A 26,784-nucleotide genomic window follows, 5' to 3' on the forward strand; every position below is an offset into this window, starting at 1 on the left:
TTGTATTTTTAGTAGAGATGGGGTTTCACCGTGTTAGCCAGGATGGTCTCGATCTCCTGACCTCGTGATCCGCCTGCCTCAGCCTCCCAAAGTGCTGGGATTACAGGCGTGAGCCACCGTGCCTGGCCAAGTAAAACTCTTATACAATGCTTTTGATAATGTAAATTGGTTCAACTACTTGAAAAACTGTAAATTAGTATCTACTATAGTTCAACATGTGCACAGCCTACTGCACAGCAATTTCATTCCTCAGTTTATATTCAACATAAATGTTAAAATATATTCATCAAAGATATGTACAAGAATGTTCACAGCAGCACTGTGGTAGTAGTTTAAATTAGAAAACTACCTACATGTCCACTAGCAGAAGAACAATGAAATAAAGTGTGCCATATTTACACAGTGGGATGCTAGACAGCGATGACAATGAAGCAACCATAATGATTACATTCAGAGACATGGCCGAATGTCACAAGTATAATGTTGGCCAGAAAAAGCCAAGCATAAAAGGATATATGTTGTATGAGTCCACTCATATAAATCTTAAAAATAGCCAAAATTATCCATGGTGTTTGAAATCAGAGAGTATTTTGTTGTTGTTGTTGTTGTTGTTGTTGTTGTTGAGATGGAGTCCCGCTTTGTCTCCAGGCTGGAGTGCAGTGGTGCCATCTCAGCTCACTGTAACCTCTGCCTCCCGGGTTCAAGCAATTCTCCTGCCTGAGCTTCCCGAGTAGATGGGACTACAGGCACGCGCCACCACACCCAGCTAATTTTTGCATTTTCAGTAGAGATGGGGTTTCACCATGTTCGCCAGGATGGTCTCAATCTCTTGACCTCATGATCCACCCATCTCAGCCTCCCAAAGTGCTGGGATTACAGGCGTGAGCCACTGTGCCTGGCCGAGTGGTTTTTTTGTAGGGTAGTTGCTGGAGGGAGAGGGGCACAAAGACAGGTTTCTGGAATGCTTGAGATATTTTGTTTCTAGGTCTTGACTATACAACTGTGTTCACTTTGTAAAATCCATCATCCTGTGCAGTTAGAAATTTTGTACTTTTGTATTTTGATGCCACACTTTAATAAAAGGTTCACAATTGAGAGGAAAAGAGAGAAGAAAAATAAAGTGAGTTCTTTCATCATTGCTTAAGTAATAAATGAGAGTCAAAGGATATAATTTAAAGCTAACAAAGCAAATAATACATACCTATTTAGGAGCAGAGCACTAAAGAAGTACATATATGTGGGTGGATGTATATATATATATATATATATATATATATATATATATATATATATAAAATGTTACCACTAAAAAATACAAAATATATATTCTAGCTACAAATAAGTATAATGAAAAAGCAAAGAAAACTGCCCATATAGAGAAAAAACACAGTAAATGCAGTATTATATACACAGTAAAATTAAGATAAACTACTTGGCCAAGTTGGAAACTTTCAGTCATATCATTAAATGTAAATGGGCTTAACTCACTTATAAAAGAAAATTTAAAAAACTACAAAATAAAACTTAACTCTATGCTTTTTACAAGAGACTCAAAGTGATTCCGGAAGGCTAACAAAGAAGAACTCTCAGTTGTCTCCTATGTTTTGTTCCTTTCACATGCCTCATTATTGTGGGATTATTTGTGTTTGTTTTTATGCACTTACTTGCACTATAAGAGGCTCACAGCTGATCTTGGATGTTTCTTGCCCCAGTCCTAGAATCAGCCATTTCTCCAAGGAGAATCAAAGCTAGAAGTATTTGAACACCATTGGGTTATAATCATGAGTCCACACTGAAATAAACAAGTGATTAAATAGATAAATGAAGAGAATAGTCAACTCTTTCCTTCAGAAGAATTCCAAATAATTCATGTAGATACTCTGTTTTTAAGGAAAGAGAGCAGAACCGCTCACTCCTTAAGTATGGGCTTCACAGGGTAACTTACTACCAAAGAGTACAGTGGAAAGTGAGGGGAGAAAGGATAATTTACAGTGGAGAACTCTGACAAGCATTACCTCAGCCCATTAACCAGGGTCAACACCAACAGCAAAAACTCATGTTGACAGTGTGTCCCCGTGCTATGATGTGATGAGAATGGCACTTTACCCAGGTAGTCTTTCTCCCTCAAGCACAAAATCCCAGTAAAATCAGGAGAAAAATACCAGGCAACTTTCAGTAGAGGAATATTCCACAAAATACCTTATTAGTGTTGTTCCCAACTGTGAAGGTCATCAAAAATGAGGAAAGCCTGGGAAATTGTCAGGACCAGGAGGATGATCCGGAAACATGAGGACTAAATGGAATGCAGTTATTTCTAATAAATATTTACATATGTGTTTCTTAGCTGTGGCCCTAGAAAGTGAATGGAAAAACGTGGCACCCTGGGAAAAGGTCACTCCACACACCTAGCTCCTGCTTAAATATTTTTCCCCTTAAAGAAACTAGGATCCTTGCAGAAGTTCTTGATTTAGGTCTGAGATGAAAAAGCATTCTTTGAAAATGATCAACACAAGCTTCATCAACAGGGAGAACTGTGTCTCTGAAGTGGGTAAGTATTCTAAGTTCGTCAAGTGATTTCACAGTTGGAATGATGGTGCAGGGTTTCTGAAAACGTCTTTATGTGTGTTTTTAAGGATGATTTTCAACATCTTTTTTTTGTTCGCAAGTAACAGCTACAATTTAAATAAAAGCTTTTTTTTTAAAAAAAAAAACAGGTCTACATTTTCTTCCTTCATTGGACTTCCTGCTGAGGCTGTTGACAAGATGTTTTGTTTAGTGCTTGTTCTATTCTATTTTTCCATATGAAGCAAGAGGAATACAGAAGCCAAAGTCAAACCTGGCTGCTTTCCCTAGAGGTCCTAAGCACACATGCACAGCATGAACTCGATGGAAACACTTAAGCATGCAGAAGGATTTCTAAAGATTAACAACCTTGAGGCATAAGATGGTGTCATTCAACAAAAGAAATTATTAAGATATTGATGCTTTTCAATCAGAATCATGGATCTTTTTCAATGTCAACTTTTTTGACATTTTTTAGTTACATTTTTAAATGGTGTAATCTGGCTTGGGAAGAAGTTTAGTTTTGATATAGAATAAAAAATCAGAAATAACTTTTAGGAAACTCAGTGGATGAGAGACCATGAGGAATGATAATGACATAGGATTAGATGTTTCCTCATATCCCATCAAAAAAGAATGAGATTCCCCCCACCCCCGCCAGTAACTTCAAGTTATGTTACAAAGGAAAAAGAATGTTGCAGGGGGAAGTGAGTGGAGACTTTTGAAGAGAGAGGGCTCACTTGGCCTTGAGTCCACCTTCAGCCTTGGTTGGCCTGGAAGTCCAAGGGGCGTCCACCAGGCAGGGAGCCTGCAGGATCAGTGGATTATTTGCTTCCTCCTCCTGCCCTCAGGCTAGGTCCACTAACAGGAGGACCCACACCCTCGTCATTTCAACACCCGGGCATCACACTAAATGGTTCCTTCATCCAGACGCAGAGAGTCTCTTTCCTAAGCTGGGGAAATACTATTCACGATCAATGGGAGACTTTCAACATGGCTGATCTACCTGGGAAGGAAACCAGACACAACCACGCTGTACCCTGGAGAAGGAACTAGGCTGGTGGATGAATTAAAAGCCACTCTCTGGTCCTGATGTGTGCCTTGTGATTACAGAGCAGTGTTTACAACCACACTTCTTCAAAGACAGCAACAATGGTGAGAAAAAAGGATGTGATCCCTGATGAAAACCACACACACCAAATGCAAGTGGGACTCTGCCCTCCCTCTGCCTAAGCACACTATGCTATTTACTTGGTGGCAGTCCCCAGATTAAGGCAGGGCAGCATTAGAGGCTGTTCCCCACCGAGCCCCACATATGAGGCCAGGGAGCAGCCCCTGCTATGGGCACTTTTGTCAGCCAGTGATGACCAAACCCCTCCAGTCCAGAGAGTGGAGAAGGCATCCATCATCTCACACTGCCTTCCTCACCTTGAAGCCACGTCTTACTCCCACCATGGACCAGGACAGAGAGGCAGGCTTCAGGCTGCCAGTTTCCTCAGCATCACAAGGCCCTCTTCTGTGCTTCCGGGCTGATCTCTTGGCCCTGATGGCCGATGATACCAAGAGAAAGAGATGGGCTTAAGGAAAAAGGAAATTAAGTTTTGGGGTCATTCAAATATATGTTCATTAGAGACTAGTTAGTGGAATGCTCGTGTTCTGTGAATTCATGGTTTTACATTTCTCTTCCAGGATAATTTGCCCACACATTTTTCTAGCAGCTCCTTTGAAGCTTTTCAGGAAAAGTGTGAATGACCCTGATACTCATCTGGCTTTTCCCAATACTGTGCTTGACATAAGTAAAATCACCCAGCGTCCTTGGATGTCAGTAGAGCAAAATTGTTTCATGTGAAGAATCTCTAGCACGATGCTTTGCAGGCATCGTGCCTCTCCCTAGAAAGTTCTTCCTGAGGCAGTTGTATTGATATGGTATTGATATAATATTATAAAGCTGTTGTCCTTCTGAGTTCCTGTGGCACTCCCTGTGGATAATCTGCAACTCCTGTGCCTTTGTCAGAGCTGTTTGTCTGGTGCCTACTGCAGCCCCAGCTCCATGAGATTGAGATTCGTTTTCCTTTGCTCCCCTTGTATCCAGTGTGGAATGCAGAGCTGGGCACACAGAAGGTGCTTGATAAATATGGTTTAATGAATGAAGAAATGAAATGAGGTCTGATCTCACTGGACTTCATCTTTACGCAGATTATTTGTTCCTTGATTTCCATGAGTTCATGTCAGTCTCATATAAGTGCTTTTAATTGTTCTTAACACCCTCCTCTCAAGATTTTAGAAGTGCCTGAGAAGTATGCAGTGAATTAGGTATTAAAATACTTGGCCATTCAAGTGCATCACCACAGATGCAGAGGTGAATGTTTATAAGTAGAGGTGACAATGAGAAACCAATCGCTCGCACCCCTACCTCTGCATACTCTTTCAGATGATTATTAATATATTTGAACTTTTTAAGTAAGACAGGCTTCATCTTAAAGTCATGTCAGTTTAATAACTGCATGTGAGTTTTAGGCTGAGCATAGGGACAAGAAAGCTGCCAGACTCCCAGGTTTTGACCCACATGCTGCGGCCTGCCGTTGGGGGGATCTGGACAAGGTGCTTCACCTCTGGATTCTGTTTCCTTATCCATTAAATAGCTCATAGGACTATCGCACAGTTATGTCAGCTGTGTCGATGACTATTAACATAGAGAGGAAGAAAGCATGGCCCACGCAGCTGTGGTGAAATGGAAAAGTGTTTCGATAGTAGAGATCAGCGCCAATGTGCATGTGGGCACTCACGCAACAAGAGCACATTGCATGGACACCTGGTTCAACCCACAGTCAAAGACAAGTCTTTAACATCATTTAACCACTTTTTAAAAAGAAGGCAGGGGTGGCATTTCAAGGAGAGAGAACAGAATGCAGGAAAGCACAGGCTTTTTCCAGAGCAGCAGACACACCCGCTCACTGTCCTGAGTTTGTCCTTTGCGGGAGTTTACTACCGCAGAAAGCAATCGGTGAAAGGCACATTTCACTGAGGCTTTGGCTGTGCTCCTGATGTAGGTGCGCTGTTATGTGAAGAGCTATTTCAGCTGCCCTGGCTTCTGGGATTGAGAAAAACATCTGGTGGGCTTCCAGAAATAATATCAGCCGAAGGCATTCTGACTCCCAGAGCTTCATGTTGTTCCGGGTATGGGTTAAATGTGTGCCCACGGCTACCTCTTAAATGAAGAACCTGTTTGTGAAACGACAGAGCCAAAATCCCTTATGAACCAGAAAAAAAATAAATAAATAAAAATAAAATGGATCCACACACAAACCCAAATATCAAATGTTACAGAATCTAGAACACAATATTCCTTTTGATAAAACCAACTGAGTCTATTTCAACATCTGCCTTTTAAAAGGGATAGAATTGTGAAAGTACGCAGAGTGTGAAATTTTCCCATTTCTCTAGTTAATGTTGGACTCTGGAACACAATGCCTATGAAGGCAGGAATTTATATACACCTATTAATATTTAGGTAATAGTAAAGTCATTATCACCTTAAAATTAACACTGTTCAGCAAGAAGTACCATATTTTCTTATCTTTGAAGTGATTTCTTTCTTTCTCTCTCTCTTTCTTTCTGTTTTCTTTTCTTTTTTTTTTTTTTTTGACAGGGTCTTGCTCTGTTGCCTGGGCTGGAGTGCAGTGGTGCGATCTTGGGTGGTTGCAGAGACAGGGTTTAACTGTGTTTCCTAGGCTGGGCTTGAACTCCTGGGCTCAAAAGATCCACCTGTCTGTACCTCTCAAAGTGCTGGGACTACAGGTGTGAGCCACCATGCCTGACCAAAAATTGCAGCCTTATTATTATTATTATTTTTTAAAGTATACTACTGCATTCAGAGGAAGAGAGGGTTTATTTATTTTTTTAAGACAGGCTCTCATTTAGTCACCCAGGCTGGAATGGAGTACAGTGGCACCATCACAGCTTACTGCAGCCTCAGCCTCCCAGGCACAAGCGATCCTCCCACCCCAGCCTCTCGAGTAACTGGGACCACAGGCGCACACCACCATGCCTTTCTGTGGCTAATTTTTGTGTTTTTTGTAGAGATGAGGTTCCATCACGTTACCCAGGCTGGTCTCGAACTCCTGGGCTCAAGCAATTCTTCTACCTTGGCCTCCCAAAGTGCTAGGATTACAGGTGTGAGCCACCGTGCCTGGCCTGAAGTGATTTTAAAGTAATGCAAAGCCTGTTAAGTGTGTAGTTTCTATTGGTTTTCATGATAGCAGTGATTGAATCTCATTGTTTTAAATAGCATGGTACATGTCGTCAGGGTGTTATAAACCTGAAACTTAATCCTGGGTGTAAATAAGGCTTAGAAAGACCATGTCCCGTGCAAATCATGGAGTCCCATATAAATGCGAGGGAGCTGCTGGTGCAGTAGGCAGTGGTGCTTTAATTATTGTCAGGCAGTGGACTTGCTCATTAGAGGCCCCATTTGCATGAACATACAGGGGAGAGCACAAGGTTTCAGGCGACCATCCCCCTGATGGGTTGGAGCCGAGGACTGTGCAGGAAGATGTTATGTAATTCAAGAAAGCCCCACTGAGCCAACGCAGATGCTAAAATAATTCGTGTTCGTAGCTCACGGATATGCATCTTTCCTATTGAGATTGTCCTCTTTCAGTAAGGAGAAAAGCAAACAAAGGCATTTAGAACTTGGAGGGTCTTAACTGCGGTAAGAGCCCATTCTACAATACACTGCTCCACTAGATGCTGATTTACGTCTTTGTTGAATACACAAGTATAAAACGGAGTCCCAAAACAATATTTGTTTTTAAATGAATAATTCACTCATTTTCCCTGCATGAGCTTTTCTCATCTGAAGCGCTGGCCTTTCAGATTAAATAAATTTAATGTTTCAAAAGAATATGGACATGAATATTCATAAGGACCAAAACAGTGAATATAAATAAAAGCCCTTTTATATAACATTTTATTTTATTTTTTATGAAGACCTTACCTTTTTTTTTTTTTCCCCACTTCTGAGATGGTACAATTCAAAGCAATTTTCCAGGACACCATTTCTTCTACAAAGCCAACCTGTTATTGAGGGCGTGATCACTTATTTTCCAAATTGTTTCATGCATCACTATTTTCCTTTACATAAATAGAAATAAGGTAGTATTTGCCAATGGCATAGTCTATTAGCCATAGATTCAGCCTAGTATGGTGCCAAACACTCAACAAAGTGTGTAAACAGTTGGAAGAATGCCAAAAATGAAGTTAAAAAATCATGTACCTTCAAAAATGTATAACTAGTTTTTACATATAAAATATGCAGACTATTTTTAGATGTTTTTATATATAGGCCAGTGATTTAAAAGTTAAAAGCCGTCATACATACAGCACTTGTGTTATTATATACTGGATAAACAAGCAGCAAAGATTCCCTTATCTCCCCAGTCCTTAACAGTAGGATGAAACAGCTGGCATTTGAACAGAAAAAGAAAGATAAATAAAAATGAAGGCGATGGTTACCATTCCCGAGAAAAAAGTGGTTTAAGAAAAGCCAGGGCACTGTGATATTTGATTGAGTATTTGTTTTGATGGAATCGTCAGTGTATTCCTATTTAAGTAATTCCTAAGTCCGAGTGTATTGTTTTATAATACTAGCTACCTAAGTGCTGTAACTTTCTCTTTGAACACATGGGCTTAGAATAAATCCTTGATTTAATGGCAGTGTATTGTATAATTTGAATCTGAATACTAATGAAAGTGAAGTTGGAATAATTGCGATAGGAAGGGGTAAATGTGTGATGCGTTGTTCTTTTTTTTTTTTTTGCTCTGTCGCCCAGGCTGGACTGCAGTGGCACAATCTCGGCTCACTGCAAGCCCCGCCTCCTGGGTTCACGCCATTCTCCTGCCTCGGCCTCCTGAGTAGCTGGGACTACGGGCACCCGCCACCATGCCTGGCTAATTTTTTGTATTTTTAGTAGAGACGGGGTTTCACCGTGTTAGCCAGGATGGTCTCGATCTCCTGACCTCGTGATCCACCCGCCTTGTTCTTGACTGATGTCTACACGCCAAGTTACAGAGGTGGGGATTTCTTCACATGCGGGAGGGCTTGTGTTCTTCCAGTGCACACCGAAAGGGAGCCAGGGAGAGATAAAAATGGTAACAAAGCCACTTTTGTAAAAACCTAGGGTAGAAAGTTATTTACTACCTTCTGAAATAAATGATTAAAAAATCATCACAAGGTACATTATTTTCTCCTAATTATGTAACTAGAAAAAATAAGAAGGAGGCACTTTCTGATAAACATTGCTTTACCTGGTTTCTTCCAAATAAACTTTCTTTGCATTTGATGAGAAAGGTAATTTTTAAGGAAAAGGACCTCCTGGTGTTGGAACGAGGTGTTTTTGTTAGGGCAGATGGATTCTCAAGGTTCTGTGTATTTTGAACAAGATGAATACCCCGTGTACTGAGTGAGCTTACCTCATGGTGTTCCATTAACCTTCAGGGATTATGTATGAATAATGTTCGACTTCAGCAGATCATGGCCTCTTTTTATGTTGCCTTATGACTTTAGGCGACTACTTAACCCCTCAGTACCTTGTTTTTCCCAATTGTAAAATTTAAAAAAAACTTGCCAATAAAGCCTGCTTATAAAATATTTTCAGGTAGACAAAAGATCAATTTTAAGCTGGACAATGTTTTTTTTTTCTATATACTGAGAGATATTTGTGTAATATTTCACTTTTTTCAGTTCTTCTTCTGATGTTTCTAAAGACTTTATCATACAATTCAAAGAGCTTGGGAAGCCTGGACATTATAGGTAAATGGCTACCTTAGAAGCTGTGTTTACCAATTATTTTTCCAATGGGTAAACATTTTGCCTAAGTCCTTCTTTGCCAGTCACGAGCATAATTACCAATTTTTAGGTTTGTGTTACAGTAGCATCTTACTTCTGACCAAAGTTTTATTAGTTAGGTTTCTGCTCTGATAAATAATACTGAATAACAAGCCCCAAATCTCAGTGGCTATTGCAATATAATTTATTTCATATTTCACACCCCCTCGTCTTCAGGTCGGCTGAGTTTGTCTGATCTGTGTTAGCCTTCTCCACAAGCTCAGCAGGAAGGATGAACTCCAGAATTTGGTTTGGGTCCAGATCTGCTCCATGTGTATTTAACCCAGGACTCAGTTGAAGAGATGTGACTTTCTGGACCACAACTGTCTCATTGTGGAAAGCCAGAGCTCCAAGAAGGCTGGCAAAAATATGGACTGAGGCTTCTAAAAGCCCCAGTTCTGAACTGGCAAGGTGTCGTTGCCACCCATATTCTATTACTCAATGTGAGTCACACAGCCAGGTCCATGCTCAGGTGGGTGGGGAGCACACTTCACCTGCCGGGTTCTGTGGCCGGGTGAGGAAGGAGAAGGAACTGTGTTCTGATCAGGCATTCCACCACATCTTCTACATTAGGAAACAGAGGAAAATGCAAGGAAGGGGCATTGTGTTTTCGTCCTCATGTTGGCCAAGAAAACCCCCTCCAAAAGAAGTCTTTCACAATCTGAATAGGTACTGGGGGACACAGGAGTACTATGTGGGAATGGTGCACTATTATTCCAGGCCCAAGGAACAGAGTTTGCTTTAACTACGAAGATGGAGATGATAGCCCACATTCAGTCATAAGACAGTCATTTGTTAATTATTGGTAGAAAGTTTGCAGACTCTAACTAAACAAATTAGGCTTTCAGAGAGATCCTAAAGTTAATAATGTTTGTGTTAGGGAAAAAAAGAAGGTTTGGGAAATCAATGGACAAGTTTGGAAATAGGGCTTCACTCTGGAAGACTTCAGAGCTCTTAAGAGCAGGGAGCTTGTGCTATCTCTAATAGCTAAGAAAATGCAAGTATATTGTAGAGTTAAAACCAGTACTGGTGAATAAATGAATGCATGCATGGTGAATGGAGAGGGAAGATGACACATATGGTCTATGGATATTCACAGCAAAAGAAGGAATCAGGATTAGGAGAAGAGGAGGAGAAATGGGGTCAGAATCCACAGCCACCGTCCTTTCGCACAGCGTAGAGGCTGAGGGTTCAGAACAGATGAAGAGCTGGAGAAGACAGTCAGCCGTCTGTATTCCCTCAGGACACCCATTTTTAAAAAAATATTATATCCTACTATTCTTTTTCTCAAGCTTTTAAAAATGCATGACATACCTCCTACCTATTTTAAATTTTAAAAAGCACAGTGAAAGTTATTGTTTTACCTCTGATTCCATCATCAATCTCTCTAACTCTGAATAACATTTTCAGAAGAATGAAAGCTACCCAGTGATTCATGATTTGATCATTACTCTTTTGAAGCCCTGGCTTTCCATCAAAGAACATAATATGTATTCTTTTGCTTAATAATATAACATTTAAAGAAATATTTTCACATTCTATAGAGTTGATACTCTAAGCCTAAGGTAACTGTATGGGAAAGATAAAATCTTTTATACAATCTAGTCATCAACATGTTCCTGAGCTTTTATTTTGAATTATGATCATAAAAGGTTTTATTAAATAGTAGAAAGTGAATTTCCAAGAATTTCCAATTATGCTTTTCACCGTAAGAAAGATGGCATTCTACTTAAGATGGTCAGGTATTGAATAAGAGGTATTATTTGGTGATGCAAACGGACAGTTTGGTTACCTTTTCTGAAACAAGAGCTCTCCGTCAGTAAAACAGAAGTAGCAGAATGGTGTAATGATGACACAGAGAAGGTCTGAAAAAGGCCAGAGTCTCATGTCATCTGTAATTGTTGATGTGGTCCTTTTTCTTATTAAGTAGAAATGAAATTTAAAGGAAATATGTATTTTTTCAATGGTTTTTATTTTAAAATCAACTTGGTTTGGAGGTGTCAAGAAATAGAAACTAGTAATCCAGTCAAAAGATGCATAATTATTCTTCCTAGTTCACTGATTCATTGATTTAGTCAACGTTTATTTAGCGCCAGACTTTGAGTAGAACTGCATGGCAGAGCTGAATGCATGATCCTTATCTGGTTGGAATATTGGAAACTCCCCTGCAGTGGCTGTCACTATAGCAAGAGTAACTCTGATCACAGGACTCACTGACAACCCTTCGGAGCAGTGTGGGTCACAGGCACAGCACCTGGGAAGCAGGGTTACCATAGAGTCTGATTCAGTCAATTTAGTGCGGGGTCCAAGAGAGTATATTCCTAACAAGCTCCCAGGCGCAGCTAGGCTCAGGCCCAAGTACCATACTTGGTGTTAACAAAGATCTTGAACTCACAAAATCAAATAGGATGCAGGGTCATTGTTGTTCCAGGAAATCATGGGAAGTGCTGAGGATGCTGGTACCTCCCACTCTGTCAATGAACTGGGGAGAAAAGGGCAGATGGTGCAGCTCTCCAGGTAAAAGTCATGAGACCCAGGTTAACAAATGTACAGAACATACAGTGGATGCAAAGGAGTTGATTTAATTTTCATTACTTGTTCTAAGGTGGTTTTACTTACAGTGTGTGTGGGTCTTTTAGTGAAGAACATGATATGAAGAGTTGTGATACTCTGCTTTGTTACTGCAGAGAGGTTAAGATGAGCAGGGATAAAATGACTGCCATCGAGGTGCTGCCTGAGGCACTAGGGAATTAACACATGTGTGCAGCACCTGACACATGCCCTGGACTTCCACGTCGCTGAGAACCTGCCTCTGCTCAGTCAGCCTCCTTGGGGCTTCCCTACTCATAACCTTCAAGTGTTACTATGCCTGAAATGTTTCCTTCCTTCTTTCAGCAAATCTTCATTGAGGTTTTTTAGGTGCTGGGTAGAATTCGCAAATGCAGGGACCCATCCCAACAGGGTCCTTGTCCCCATAGAGCCTGCATATGTATGGGGGAAGACAGAAGATAAAAATTTTCAAAAATATAAAAAAAAATTAAAAATGTAAAAAAAAATTCTAATTGCAATAATGATATAAAGAATGTAGGGGCCAGGGGCGGTGGCTCACGCCTGTAATCCCAGTACTTTGGGAGGCCGAGACAGGCAGATCACGAGGTCAGGAGATCGAGACCATCCTGGCCAACATGGTGAAACCCCGTCTCTACTAAAAATACAAAAAATTAGCCAGGTGTGGTGGTGCACATCTGTAGTCCCAGCTACTCAGGAGGCTGAGGCAGGAGAATTGTTTGAACCTGGGAGGCAGAGGCTGCAGTGAGCTGAGATCGCACCACTGCACTCCAGCCTGGGTGACAGAGTAAGACACTGTCTCAAAAAAGAAAAAAAAATGTAGTGTGATTAGCAAGAAAGAAAAGGAGGGGTTTTTTAGATAGGGAGATCAGGGGGATTCTCTCTGGGGAGGTGACAATTGAGTGGTAAGCTTGAATGACAAGAAACAGCCAGCCAAGGAAAGATTTGGGGAAGGACTTTGGGGCAGAAAAACAACCAGTGCAAAGGTCTTGCGGTTGCTCAGGGACCAGCAGGAGGGCCGGTGTAGAGGGAGTATGAACATGGCAGTGATGGGAGTTGGTAGGATGGGAGACTGGAGATAGCACCAGGACTAGATCATGAGAGACCCTTATTGGCATGATAAGGACTTGGAATTTATTCTAAGTGTTACAGAAAATCACTGGAGGGGCCAGACGCTCCACCTGTAATCCCAGCACTTTGGGAGGCTGAGGTGGGCAGATTACTTGAGGCCAGGAGTTCAAGACCAGCCTGGACAACATGGTGAAACCCGTCTCTACTAAATATACAAACATTAGCCAGGCGTGGTGGTGCACACCTGTAATTCTAGCTATTTGGGAAGCTGAGGCAGGAGAATCATTTGAACCTGGGAGATGAAGGTTGCAGTGAACGAAGATCACACCATTACACTCCAGCCTGGGCAGTAGAGCATGAGTCCATCAAAAAAAAAAAAAAAAAAAAAAAAAAAAGAGAACCATCAGAGGGCTATAAACAGAGGAGGATTACTGTTATCAGATTTAACTTTTTAACATATTGCTTTGACTTCTGTGTGGAAAATTCATTCTAGGGGACACTGGTGTAAGAAAGGCTATTTGGATGCTGTTGTAGGAATCCAGGGATGATCATGTGATTTGGATGATGTTGTAGCCACAGGCAGGAGGGAGTAGATGGGCTCTGGATGTTTTTGTAGGGATGGAAAGAATGAGGAAGAGAAAACTATTAAGAATAGTTCCTAGGTTTGGGGATTAGGGGTTTTATTAAATGAGATGGGAGAGAGTACAAGAAGGACAGAGATTCATTGGAGTTGGGGCATAAAATATTCCTTGTGAAAATTGCATCCACATATTCCAGGCCTGTTTTGATAATCTAGAGTCTCTGTGTCATGTCTTCCTGTAAATAATATTAACAATTTGGTCATAAGGTCTGTGTAATCCACTATGGTATATGAACATGGGAATTAGGAGTTCGACCTTAGAGCTGAGCCAGTGGAGCTCAGCCTGCAGCCCCATGTGAAGTTCTGTGAAGCCTGGGGAAGCCAGAGTCATTGAAAAGAGAATGTAATCTAAGAGACCTGTGGAAGCATCTGGAAGCATTGAGACCTGAACTGCTGCTGAAACCTGGTCCAGAGATCCAGACCTCTGTAGAGGAGATGAGGAGATGTCAGACTGGAGACACAGTAGACCCTCTCTTGGTTGTATACTTGTGGGTCCGCCTGGGTCTTTGACATGGGAAGAGGTGATTTCTCAACTGAACCAGAGCTGGGATGTGATGGAATTTCAGTGGGGGAGAATATGTGGAAAATACATGACACACACACACACACACACACACACACACACACACACAGAGAGAGAGAGAGAGAGAGAGAGAAAGATATGGGGAGAGAGGAGAAGAGAAAAGAAGTTAAATTTGAGAAACAGGGTAATCATAAAGAGATACTCAAAGAATCTGTAACACTGACAGTTTAGCATTAGACATTGGGATGGATGAGGTTCCCCCAATTAAACAGAAGATGCCTTTACACGGTTGTGATATTTGTATGAAAAGAACTTGTGACTCAGAGTAATCCTTACGTGAAGTATTATCAAGGAACAAGATAAGAAAATAATCATCTAGGTGAAAACATGTTTATTGTTTTGCAGATTTTGTTATCAAAAATGTTAAAGTACATTTCCACTATACAGCTTTCTAGTTATGTTTCCAGAAAGTTTAAACAATGTACCTAATTAATAAATGGTATCAAAGTCATCAGTATTCTCAAAGTCATCAATTCTTTGAGATATAGATGACATCCAATGAGAAAACATTACTTTGAACTTAGAACTTACCATTAAGAATGCTCAATTAGATTAATATGTTTAAGAATTCTAAATTTCCTTGGACTATTTTTACTAAATTTTGGCATTTCTAGTTGTATTCTGCAACAACGAGATACAATGTATAAGAACTATGCCCCGGTACTATTGTTGGAAGGTATAATTCCCATGGTTTTTGGTAAAATCTGTGTCTTTGAAAATTAAGTTACTACTGTAAATACTATGGTATTTCTAATTTCTTAGATTTTTTTGGAGAGAAAAATGATTTTAATTGCTCTGCCTTTGGTTATAAAATACATTATGGTCACTGAGATGTTATTTCCTTTAATGTTACTAGCCTAACAAAAATAGGAAGTATTTCTCTGATGGTGTGTTCTCCACAGAACCACTGTGCTTTCCGTAGCTAATCTTGATTAGCTTGCTGATTCTGCTTGCTTATACATTCCAGGGAAGAATGCAACAAATGGAAACACTCCATTCATACATTAGAGTTGAGTGTCATTTGAAAGATAAAACCAGAAGCTTCATCTTTTAATCTATGATTGGCATATTTGGGAATATTTTGGCCTGTCATTGCACTCTGAAAGAAATACTGAGCCACACTGTGAAAGTCCATGGACCTTGAAGCAGAGGCCTGAGACAGAGTGGAACCCTGATAGACCTGATGTGTGTAGAATCAAGTCAGGACCTATCCATGACCCTGATCTACATTTGCTTAAGCTGTACCTCAACTCTTCTCCATTTTCATAGTAATTTTATGTCCAAAAAGTAAAAATAGAATATTTCTATCAAATTAGTTTGGATTTATAAATTGTAAGTAACCTTGATATTATAGACACTTGCCTTTCATGTCTGACTCAGGAATGGAACATGGGATGTGAAGTGGGCAGAAAATACTTGAGATCTAAACCCTGGTTTGATTACAGCATAAACCTGATGTTATGGGTTGAATTGTGTTCTCCAAGAAAGATATATTGAAGTCCCAGCCCGCAGTACTTGTGAATGTGACCTTATTTGAAAATAGGGTCTTTGCAGATGTCATCAGGTTAAGATGAGGTCATACTGGATTTAGGATCCATCCCAAATCCAATGACTGGGGTCTTTATAGCAAGAGGGAAATTTGGACAGAGATACACGGAGAAGAGAACGCTGTGCACAGGCACAGACACATGGGAGCAAGGCCATGTAAGATGGCAGTGGAGTGATCAGAGGTTGCTCAGGATTGCTGGGAGCCACCAGAATCTGCAATAGATTCTTCCTCAAAGCCTCCAGGAGGAACAAACCCTGCTGACACCTTGATTTTAAATTTTTAGCCTCCCAACTGTGAGAGAAAAATTTTTTGTTGTTTAAAGCCACCCACTTTGTGATAATTTGTTACATCAGCCTCAAGAAGCTAATGCCCTTGACACATGATCTGAAGAAGCCATGAAATCATTGGAGCAGCTTGTCTTCCAAGTCCTATGCTTTCTGCAGCCTGCCTTTGAAGAGATGGATTAAATGGTCCCTTCCACTCTACCTTTGTTCGGCTGCACAATTATGCCACTGCCTTTTAAAAAATTCAGCTCAGAATCTCATTAGCACAAGGAGCTCTTACTGCACACTCACCCAGGGGGTTATGCCCACCCTCCAGAAAGAAGATGAGCTTGAGCTTGGCTCCACAAAAGAGCTTTCTTCATGAAAAAGTGGTGACAGTGTTCATGTTCTCCTTGCCTAGTGAGTTTTTGTTGTATCAAACTCTTCAAAAGTGGCCTTCTTTGGAAGATCTTATGTTTTGGGGTAGGCGGGAGCAGATGTGCTGAGTCAAGAGAGTTGAGTGGGGGATTTGCAAGGGGCCAGCTTCTCTGGGCTGAGAACACGGGCTGCCCAAACTGAGCCTGCTCCTGATTCAACCCAGTATCTGCTGTTGCCTGCCATAGGCATCTGACAAATGTCTGTCCAGTTGAGTGTTTCAATGTAATTGATCTACTAAATAGAGAAATGGTAATTTGAAAATTAGCATGTCTATAGCTAATGGCGAGTCCAGTTGGAACAAGGAGGATGTTGGAATGTTTTTAGAGATGCATTTGGTGAGTAGATGCTAATGAGGTGGTCATGGCTTGGTTCATATTAGGATGTATAATAGTCTTTCCTGCAGACAGCAAATATTCATGAAGCATCTACCATATGTGAGGTACTGTCCTGGGCATTGGGGTCTTGGCTATGAGTGAATCAAGTTCCTGGTTTTGTCACTATGCTTACCCATGTCAGGGGAGAAAATTAACAAATAAATGGGAACTTTAAATGCTGTGAATAAGTAAAGCCAATGAAGAGGACTAGAGGGTGTGGGTGGAGGCAGGGGAGGGTTTTCCATTTTGTGCAGGTGGTCTGAGGCCAGCTACAGGAGGTTTTCATCCAAGGGAGAAACACGTGAGACCTGTGCATTCAGAATCACGCATCTGGCAGTAGAATGCTATCTGGATTAGAGAAAGGATGGTGTTGGAGCAAGGAAGAACTGAAGGAGCATTACTGCAGCATTAGACAAGGGCTCCCATCCTGCTAGGAGGGAGAGCATCAGTGGGGAAATACTAGAGTCAAAGATGGTGCACCCATTGCCGTGGAATATTTTGCAGCTAGTAAAAAGTAAATAATATATTTGTGATTATAGACCTGGAAAGAGGCCCATGATGTATAGTTAATTGAAAAAATGCAAATTGCAGAGTATTATATATAAAAGCACCCAATTTTTATAAATATGACATCAGTAAGACATCCCATGAGTGTGGGTGTGTGTTTCTGTAAACTTGGTATCAGTCAGGACCAGTTGAACTGTGCTTAGGAATTCCGGGCTTAACATCACAAAGGATTGTCACCACTCACATGAACACAGGTTTGTGTGGGTCAGCTGAGAGACTGTGCTGCTCAGTCTGGGTCTGGGGACCCAGAATGGGAGAAGCCTCAACTCCGTGTTTCCATGATTGCCAGGGAGGCAAGAGGACATGGCTAACAGTGCATGAGATTTTAAAGTTTCCACTCGCCCCTCACCTAACTGAAATGACAATAGTGAAATGCAATTATATTACATGCCCAGAAGGAAGAAAGCAATAGTTATTTGTAAAGAGTCCTGATGGTTACCCGAGGCTTGGAGAAAGGCATGGAATGGACACGAAGGAGGAAGGGTACATACTCTGTTTCCCTTGTTTGCAGCAGGGCAAAGAGGGAAAGAGTATAGAACTCTATTTCCTAACAAACAGAAACGCCAGTAACCAGCTCAGTGAGGTTAGGATGGAGAGAAGCAGACAGACAGAGACAACCCACTGGTCTGGAATCCTAAAATGAGAAGACCCTGTTTTTGAGTGTAGGTGTGAGGAGAGAATTTTCAAAGGTGACTTTCAAGGATTTGCACCTGGGTTATTGGAGACAGAGCCATTATGGGCAGACTTGAGTTATCCTGCAAGACAAACAGGTTTAAGAACATAAAGAAGCTCTTGGTTGATTTGAAACTTGTGGAGCTTGAGATGCAAGTAGAAGATACGTAGGAAGATAGGCATGTCTTGCAAAAGGCAAGTGCGGAGCTGGAGTTAAGAGACACACTTGAAACTTTTATTGGAATGAGTGCTGTTGCCTCAGCTATTGTGCAAACTTGGGGTTTCTGCAGAGGATCACAGGAATGAGATCCCTGGCTCTGCCCTCTTTAGCCTCTGGACAGAGGTACATCTAAGGGGAATGTCATCCATGGGGAATGTCCCCATGGTAACATGGAAACCCAAGAGATAGCATTCGACTATCTGGAGCTTTTTACCCACACATTCTTTACATGTGCCAAATCCATTTTAGTTTTACATATGGCCCTATTTGAAGTTGCATTGGAAAGCAGGCTTAAAAAAAATGAGAACTCTTTGAGATTAATAAGGAGTGAAGAACATTCTCCCTATGGGACTCGAAGCTGCAGTTGAGTTTCTTCCTCCCTGTCCTGCCTGCCGAACACTCCCCAAGCACCACTAGCCAAACTCCTGAAATGCTACCACGGAAACCTCTGATTTGATTTAATGCAATTTGCGCAATTGACCCTGGGAAATTAATTTTGCCATCTCATAATGAATACTTAACAGGGACTTCTGTATTCAGAAAACTGAAGATCTATTTTCCATTTGGTTATTGTGGATAAGCCTTCCACAGACTTCCATTTCAAGGCTCAAAATATTTGCAGAAGTATATTTTAATGGAGACGGTATTAGAATTTTAAAGTTATCCAAAATTAAGCTACTCAAAAGTTATGATAATTTTAAAGAAATGCTGAAGTTTTTTGCATAGAAGCAAATATGTAATCATAAAAGAGAGGTTCTCTTTTGTAATTGTCAACTCTGGTACCTGAAATTATTCATTTAATACCTGTTGTGGGATATAAGATTTTACATAAATGTTATGTGTAGAAAAAACAGTATCTTAATCGAACATACTTTCTGTAAATTGGGAGGGCAATACAGAGATTCCAAAGTAAATTTCATTTGCTCAATAAGCTATAAATACACAACAATTGATTTTCCCATTCCTAAAGAAACCTTTCTGTTAGCTCAATGGTTCTCAGTCAGATTCGTTGGAGACCCGGGAAAGGATCTGCACAGAACACCACCAGTGTGTGCTGATGGTAGCTCTTAGTGGTTTTGGAAGATGATTTTGGGGCTAGAACTCATGCATGTTCCTTCCTTGGGAAGATGAAGTGAGGGAGGTGCCCCAGCCTGCCTGTGTAGATAGAGCATCACTTACTACAAGTCCCTCCAAAGGCATGCCTGATATGTCTTCCCAGCCAAACTTTCCATTTTTATACATAAACGGTCTAAGACAATAGTTTTTGCCTTGGTTTCACATCCCAAATATGAAATGGAACAAGTGGAATGCATATGATGCTAAATAATAATGCTTTACTGAAAGAACCTTCAGAGTCTTTATTTTTAAAGAGGTGAAAGAAAAAATATTTACCAGAAAAAAATATTGCTATGGCAATGTGTTCCCCCACAGTTTTTGGCCTGAGGGCCCTTTTAAATATAGATTGAATGGGAGGAGATGGGGGCATGAAGCAGATGGTCCATGCCCAATCTGGGCTTCCTGATGAGGATTCCGGGTCATTTTTCCCACTCACAGTGGGTTTCTCCTGGCTGTCGTCCCGAGACGGCTGGACTCAGAAGAATTAGAGAAGGTGCTCAGAGTCCACCCTGTTGTCTCCTCCCAGTGAGGGCAGGTGCCCTTCTCTCAGGACGCAGACTGTGAGATGACAGCTGCATGCATGACCATCTCTTCTGCTGGGCCCTGAGGCCCCTGAGAGCTGGGGCTCTGTCCTGCACCCTCCACCTCCAGAACCTGGCTGCATTTACAGGAGCTTCACACAGGCTTGCAGAATGAATGCTTCTTCAGGTCGGAGTGCCTTAATAAGCATTCATTCAGCAAGCCTATTCCAAAAAGCTTGGAGTGCCAAATCGAAGAGTGCCTTTTCAGGACCCATGTTTATTTTTAGGCTGTGTCTCCTGAATCTTTCCTGTGCTCTTTTGTGTATGACAATTACATAAATACAGCTGATCAGACACCACCCTGGAATAGTGAAGTGGTGACAGATGGTTCTTTTCAGGTTGTAATACGTGGTGCAGATTCCCAGGAGAGAAGAAGCCTGGTTTTCTCCCAGGCTTCTCTCTTTAAATCCGTCGGGAGCCTAGCTTATTGCCCACATTCTTCTCAGGAGCTCACATCCAGACTTGGTACCAGAAGCGCTGGCGTGATTGCACCACGTCCTTCCAGCTGTGCAGCGCTTGAGCGTCCCCTTCAGGTGACACAGGTCACACTGAAAGTGGGGCATGCTTTCCTTAGCTTCCCTTCTGCTTGGAGTCAAGAGCCGCATGGGAAGCTGGCCACATGTCCCATTCCCTATTTCCCTGACCTCAGTCCCTTCCAACTGGATTGTTCACCTTTCATCCTTTTTGATGTTCTTCTATCTCTGCTCCTTTTGTAATGAAAATGATCGTTTTTTATTACCTACTAAACCATTTTCTTTTTCATGCCAAACATTTCTTTGAGAGGTTTCATGTTGATTGTTTTGATTGAGCTGAAATTCACACAACATAAATTACCCAATTTAAGGTGGCATTTCCAATGTTGTGCAACCAACACCTCATCTGGTTTCAGAGAAGTTTTCATCATCCCCGAAGGAAACCGTGCACCTAGTCAGCAGCTACTCTCCGTTCCCCAGCCAGTCCCCTTCCCCCAGCTCCTGGCAACCCCCAATCTGCTTTCCATCCCTATGGGTTTACTTATTCTGGATATTTGATGTAAAAGGAATCATACACTATGAGGTCTTTTGCCCAGATTTTATTCACTTAGCATGTTTTTGAGGTTCCCCTGTATGGTAGCATGCATTCGCATCTTACTCCATGTTAAGGCTGAACAATATTCTATTGTGTGGATATACCACATATTGTTTATTCATCCTGTGCTAAACATTTGTGTTTCCACCTTGGGGTTGCTTGCTAGGAAAATGATGTTATGAAATGGGTGTACATTTATCTGTTTCAGTACCTGTTTTCAATTCTATTGGAAATATACACAGGAGTAGAACTGCTATGTATGTTTAACTTCGAGGAATTGCCACGCTGAGTTCCCCGGCAGCTGAGCCATCCGCAGGCTGTTTTATTTTGTTTGTTACATACCCGTGCTCTCGGCATCTGCTTTCACTAACTCCCCTTGATGACACCTGCCCCTCCTCCATGGGGTCTCCACCCTGTCCACCCCCGTCCCCGATGATGCCTGTCCCTCCTCTGTGGGTCTCCCTTTGCAGTTTGGTAGATCACTTCAAGAATCCTCAGTGCATGTTCTAAAGCAAAGATACAGAACTCTGATAGTTTAGGACCAGCTTTGCATCCATACTCATGGAGTGGTTTGGATACCAAAGTGAAGTCCCAAAATTTTGAAAACAAACTTTTCTCCATCACAACGATTAGTCTGTTATTGTAATCCAGTGGACTTATTTGCATCGACTGCCCTATTTTGTCTATAGATTATTTCTAAAATGAGCATGTCTCATGCTGTTCTATGCAGCCTTTAGTGGGATGGAAACAGGAGGCTCTTAGAAACCAGAATATTTGGTGACTCTTATTGTTCTTCTTCTCTGCCCGTAGGTATCGTTCTTCCTCTTCATCATCTTCGTGGTGTACACCATGCTGCCCTTCAACATGCGAGACGCCATCATTGCCAGCGTCCTCACCTCCTCCTCCCACACCATCGTGCTTAGCGTCTGCCTGTCTGCAACACCGGGAGGCAAGGAGCACCTGGTCTGGCAGGTGGGTGCACCTCCACATCCATGGAGAATGACTTTCCACATCCCACCAGGGGGTGAGGCAGGTGCTGCTGGCCCATTCAGGGTGTGTGTAGTGTGGTACCTGCAGCTGTTCCCTTTCTGCCCCTTGAGGCTGACCCCCTATAACACTGAGGAGCCAGCCCCACTCCACTGCCATTGGTGGGATCAACAGTCACTTAGCAATTAGCAACTGTAAAAGTAATGGTAGCAGGAAAGTTGGATGTGACAATTCTATTTTGCGATTGCTGAATGGTGGTATGATTTTGATGGTCAAAAGGTGTTCTTATATGTTATAATTCAATACTCATTTTTATAGTGAAGTAACTTATACGATTAATTTCATAGTTTGTTCCCACCTTTGCTCTACCTTGATATTCAAAACCCTCTTTACAAAGATAAAAATTTTCTTTATTTTAAAATTTTCTATCAGGTCTATGAGCATTAAAAAAAAATTAATTCTTTAAAATGGTACAACAACAAATTTTGCCTTACTAATAAATAGCATTTCAAAGAAGCCATTCTATTTCATTAGTTACAAGCATTTTAAACGCTGTTTGATTTCTAATTATGTACACCTATAAACATGAGGATGATTTGGAGCTATTCCTAACATTCTCTGTTTTACCTATTAAAAGCGCGTTTAATTTGCTCTGTGGAGATCAACTGCAACAAATGCAGCCATGACATAAAGTGCAGTGGGGCTGAGAAAATTGCAGTTGTGACAGCACTGTGCCATTCTAAAGGAACTTTAGGCATAGGTCACCTAAGCCCTGCTGGGTCTGAGAAACCAGTTTTTCTTTCACGTGATGTGCTATTTCATTTGGAAACTTGAGGTGGAGGTGAAGGCTCACTCTTGAGTCTATAGTAGTCTCTCTCAGTTGGAAAGCTTTCTGGGGATCACTTTTTTCAATGCTCATCTCCTACTGCTTATCACATCACATTCATTAAGAGTAGCCAGGAAAACCTGCATTCATTAAGCATCCTGTATCCACACTGACTGTAGAGGCAGTGGCCTCTAATTTTACACAGTGGGCTAGAGTTTCACCCTGGCTTGTTGGGATATTACTAAGAAGCGTCCACTCCCAGGAAGAGGAGGAAGGCCATATGGCTCCTCTCTGCATTGCCTTTGACACATGCTAGGAACCTGCACCACCTGAGACAGACAGAGGCCAGCCAGTAACTAATCCAACGAGAGAATGAAGGTGGGTATTTTATTTTATAATATTTAAATGACAAATTAAGGTGGTATGTATTCAAGGTGTGCAACATTACGATTTGCTATATGTATGCATTGTGTAATGGTTGTCACATTCAGATTAATGAACATATCCATCACCACCCATGCTGTACATTACATCCCCAGCACTTATTCATCTTATCACAGAAAGTGTGTATCCTTTGACCAACTTTTCCTCATTTTCCCCAACCCCTAGCCCCTGGAAACCACCCTTCTACTCAAAAGAACAATCTAGCCTTGCCTGGGATGAAGTGCAAGAAACACTCCTGTGGATACAATCTCTACCCCAGCCTTCACTTCCTGTTTCTGCACTTCAGAGCCTCTCCTGAGGGTATCTGTGGGGCATTCTCTCCTTTCTCCTATAAGTTCCACTCTTCCATCTTCTCATTTATTTGAGCTGTTAAGCTCAACATTAGGTGTTCACATATGGGTCAGGGTGGTGAGCATGTTTTTGCAGTAGAAATGAGAAAACAGCTGGGCACGGTGGCTCATGCCTGTAATCCCAGCATTTTGGGAGGCCGAGGCGGGCGGATCACAAGGTCAGGAGATCGAGACCATCCTGGCTAACACGGTGAAATCCCGTCTCTACTTAAAAAAAAAAAAAAAAAAAAAAAATTAGCCGGGTGTGGTGGTGGGCGCCTGTAGTCCCAGCTACTAGGGAGTCTGAGGCAGCAGAATGGCGTGAACCCAGGAGGCGGAGCTTGCAGTGAGCCGAGATCGCGCCACTGCACTCCAGCCTGGGCGACTGAGCAAAACTCCGTCTCAAAAAAAAAAAAAAAACAAAGAAATGAGAAAACAATTTGCTCAGCCACTGTGGGAAATCCCTTCTCACATGAGCAATCAGACACTCAAACATGCCATGGCTCACAGCACCTTCACTATTTGGGGTACCCTGGAACACATCCCTTGTGCTTATCCTTTCTGCTCCTTCAGGAATAAATGAAGTATCTGCTGGTGCAGATGTAATAGGACAAAAAATATTTCAGAAGAAGAGGTTTTAATACCTGTCTGTAAGAATCAAACAGGGTTAAAACAAAAAAGGGAAAAGGAAGTACTGCATGAAGAACTTTATGTATCGCAGGTCACTGAATACTGTATTCTTTATTGAGCTGGGTTTTTTGTTTAAGCATTTTTATTTTCCTGCATTGGTAAAAAAAAAAAAAAAAAGTGGGAAAGATGGAATCTTAAATTTTTATTTACTCAGTTTCAAAAACCGACAAAGAAAAATACATCTTATCAGCAAACAGCCAGAGATGTGATAATTCTAAAATAGCACCAAGAATAAAAATGCTTCACTCCATAGTATTTTATAAAGGAACAACACCCAAAAGAACAGAATAACATGAAGTCCATTTCCCATTTTCTCAGAAACAATTTCACAGTAATTCCAAGAGCTGGGAAAGGTGGAACACGCGAACAGATTTGAAATGGGAGGTTTGTAGGTAAACATCACAGTAATGAAGAAAGGAGCTTTCAGTACCCTTGGCCACTGTTGGAAATATAACCTAAAAATACCACTGCTTTGAGGTTCCAGAAAAACACTTTATTGAATTCTTTTTATGCATGGTGTGTATAAATTAGAATGTTACAAATTTGGTGGTTGTATTGCTGCAGTGTAATTGTTGAATGTAACACTATGTAAAATAAGGATACTGGCCTGATATGAAGAAAGAGGTTGCCCGCAAACTATAGTCAATATCACCCTGCCTTCTAAGCCACCAAAGGAAGGAAGAGTGCATTTTGTTTCGCACAGATCCATGTTAAGAAGTTTTTGTTTCATTTTATTTCTTTGAACATTGGCAATCCACTTATAGCACGTAGAACTTATCTGTTAATCAAAATATTCACTTAAGATAAATCCATATTCTCCTTCCCTGCTGCATAAGAGAGTTCATTGTTCTCAGGAAATTCATTTTACCAGCATTTGCCTTGAAGTAGAAGGCATTCTCAGGCCATGATGTATCACCTAATTAAGGAAATTTAATTAATAACTGAAAATTATGGATGGTATTCCTTAACACATTTTCAACCTGAAGTGTAATCACTAATATATTTTGTAACTTTTGTTTTGAAACAATAACAGACTTACCAATAAGTTGCAAATAGAGTACAGAGAATTATTTTTTTTGCTAAGCCGTTTAGAGGTAAGTTGCCAATCTGATGCCCCACCACCCCAAAAGCTTTAGTGTGTATTACTACAGTACCATTCTCCTACATAACTACAAGACACCTGCCAACACTGGGAAGTCCACATTGCTGTGTGACTGCCATCTGATGCCCGGACCCTGTTCAAGTTCCTCCAGCTTTCCCTACAATGTCTTTCATCACAAAAGGACCTAGCTCAGAAGCATGGCATGACACATGGCAATGTGTTCTCCTGTCTCTTTGATCTTCTACAGGATGGAACAATTCTTTAGTGGTTCTTTGGCCCTATGATCCTAACACTTTTGAAGATTGCAGGACCGTTATTTTGTAATATGTCTTTCAACTTGAGTTTGTCTGATGCTTCCTCATGAATAGATTCCGGTTCTGCATCTTTGGCAAGAATCACAGAGCGATGGTGGGTGCATCCTCCCGGAGCGCAATCAGGGCTGTATTGCTTCTCTTTGTCTCCTTACCTATGGTATTCACTTGTATGATGGCTCTGTCCATCCAACTCTTTCGCATAGAAATTACTCTTTTCCTCTTTATAATTAAGACATATTTTGTGGAAAGGCACTTTGAAACTAGGCATATAACTTGTTTCAATTTATTTATTTATTCATATCTATACAGTCTTGTATTTTCCTATTTTGTTAAATCAATTATACACCATTAGCATCACTATTTTATTTATTTATTTACTTTTTAGAGATGGAGTCTCGCTCTGTCACCCAGGCTGGAGTGCAGTGGTGTAATCTCGGCTTGCTGCAACCTCCGCCTCCCGAGTTCAAGCAATTCTCCTGTCTCAGCCTCCCAAGTAGCTGGGACTACAGGCACACGCTGCCATGCCTGGCTAATTTCTTTTTTGTATTTTAGTGGAGACAGGGTTTCACCATGTTGCCCAGGCTGGTCTCGAACTCCTGAGCTCAGGCAATCCGCCAGCCTTGGCCTTCCAAAGTGCTAGGATTACAGGCATGAGCCACTGCGCTTGGCCACCATCGCTATTTATTTTGATGTCCACATTGCCTCTGGTTTGTGCAGTGGGCACCTCTTCAAGCTGGCCTCTGTGTCCTCTTGACACATTCCCACCATCTTTGGAGCCCTTTCTTGCTTTCTAGTGGAACAAGATCTTTCTGGCTGATCTTATTCCTGTCTGCTCCAGGCCTAAAATCAACCCTCTCTGATTTTAGGGTCCTGATTCTGATGAAAGAATTGGGAGCCCTGACTTTTTTTCTTTTTCTTTTTTTTTAGTGAACAG

The 26,784-nt window shown here is 41.4% G+C and overlaps 1 protein-coding gene across 2 annotated transcripts in view; it reads left to right on the forward strand.

Moving 5' to 3' along the window:
• ADCY2 (adenylate cyclase 2) overlaps positions 1 to 26,784 on the forward strand; it is a 435,133-nt gene that overhangs the window by 101,857 nt on the left and 306,492 nt on the right. For both annotated transcript variants that reach the window (XM_016952932.4, XM_054684164.2), the window contains exon 3: positions 21,969 to 22,130. In XM_016952932.4, the coding sequence (XP_016808421.1) occupies positions 21,969 to 22,130 (162 nt within the window). The remainder of the gene's footprint in view (positions 1 to 21,968; positions 22,131 to 26,784) is intronic.

The sequence above is a fragment of the Pan troglodytes genome, chromosome 4, assembly GCF_028858775.2.
Source record: "Pan troglodytes isolate AG18354 chromosome 4, NHGRI_mPanTro3-v2.0_pri, whole genome shotgun sequence".
Taxonomy (NCBI): Eukaryota; Metazoa; Chordata; class Mammalia; order Primates; family Hominidae; genus Pan; species Pan troglodytes.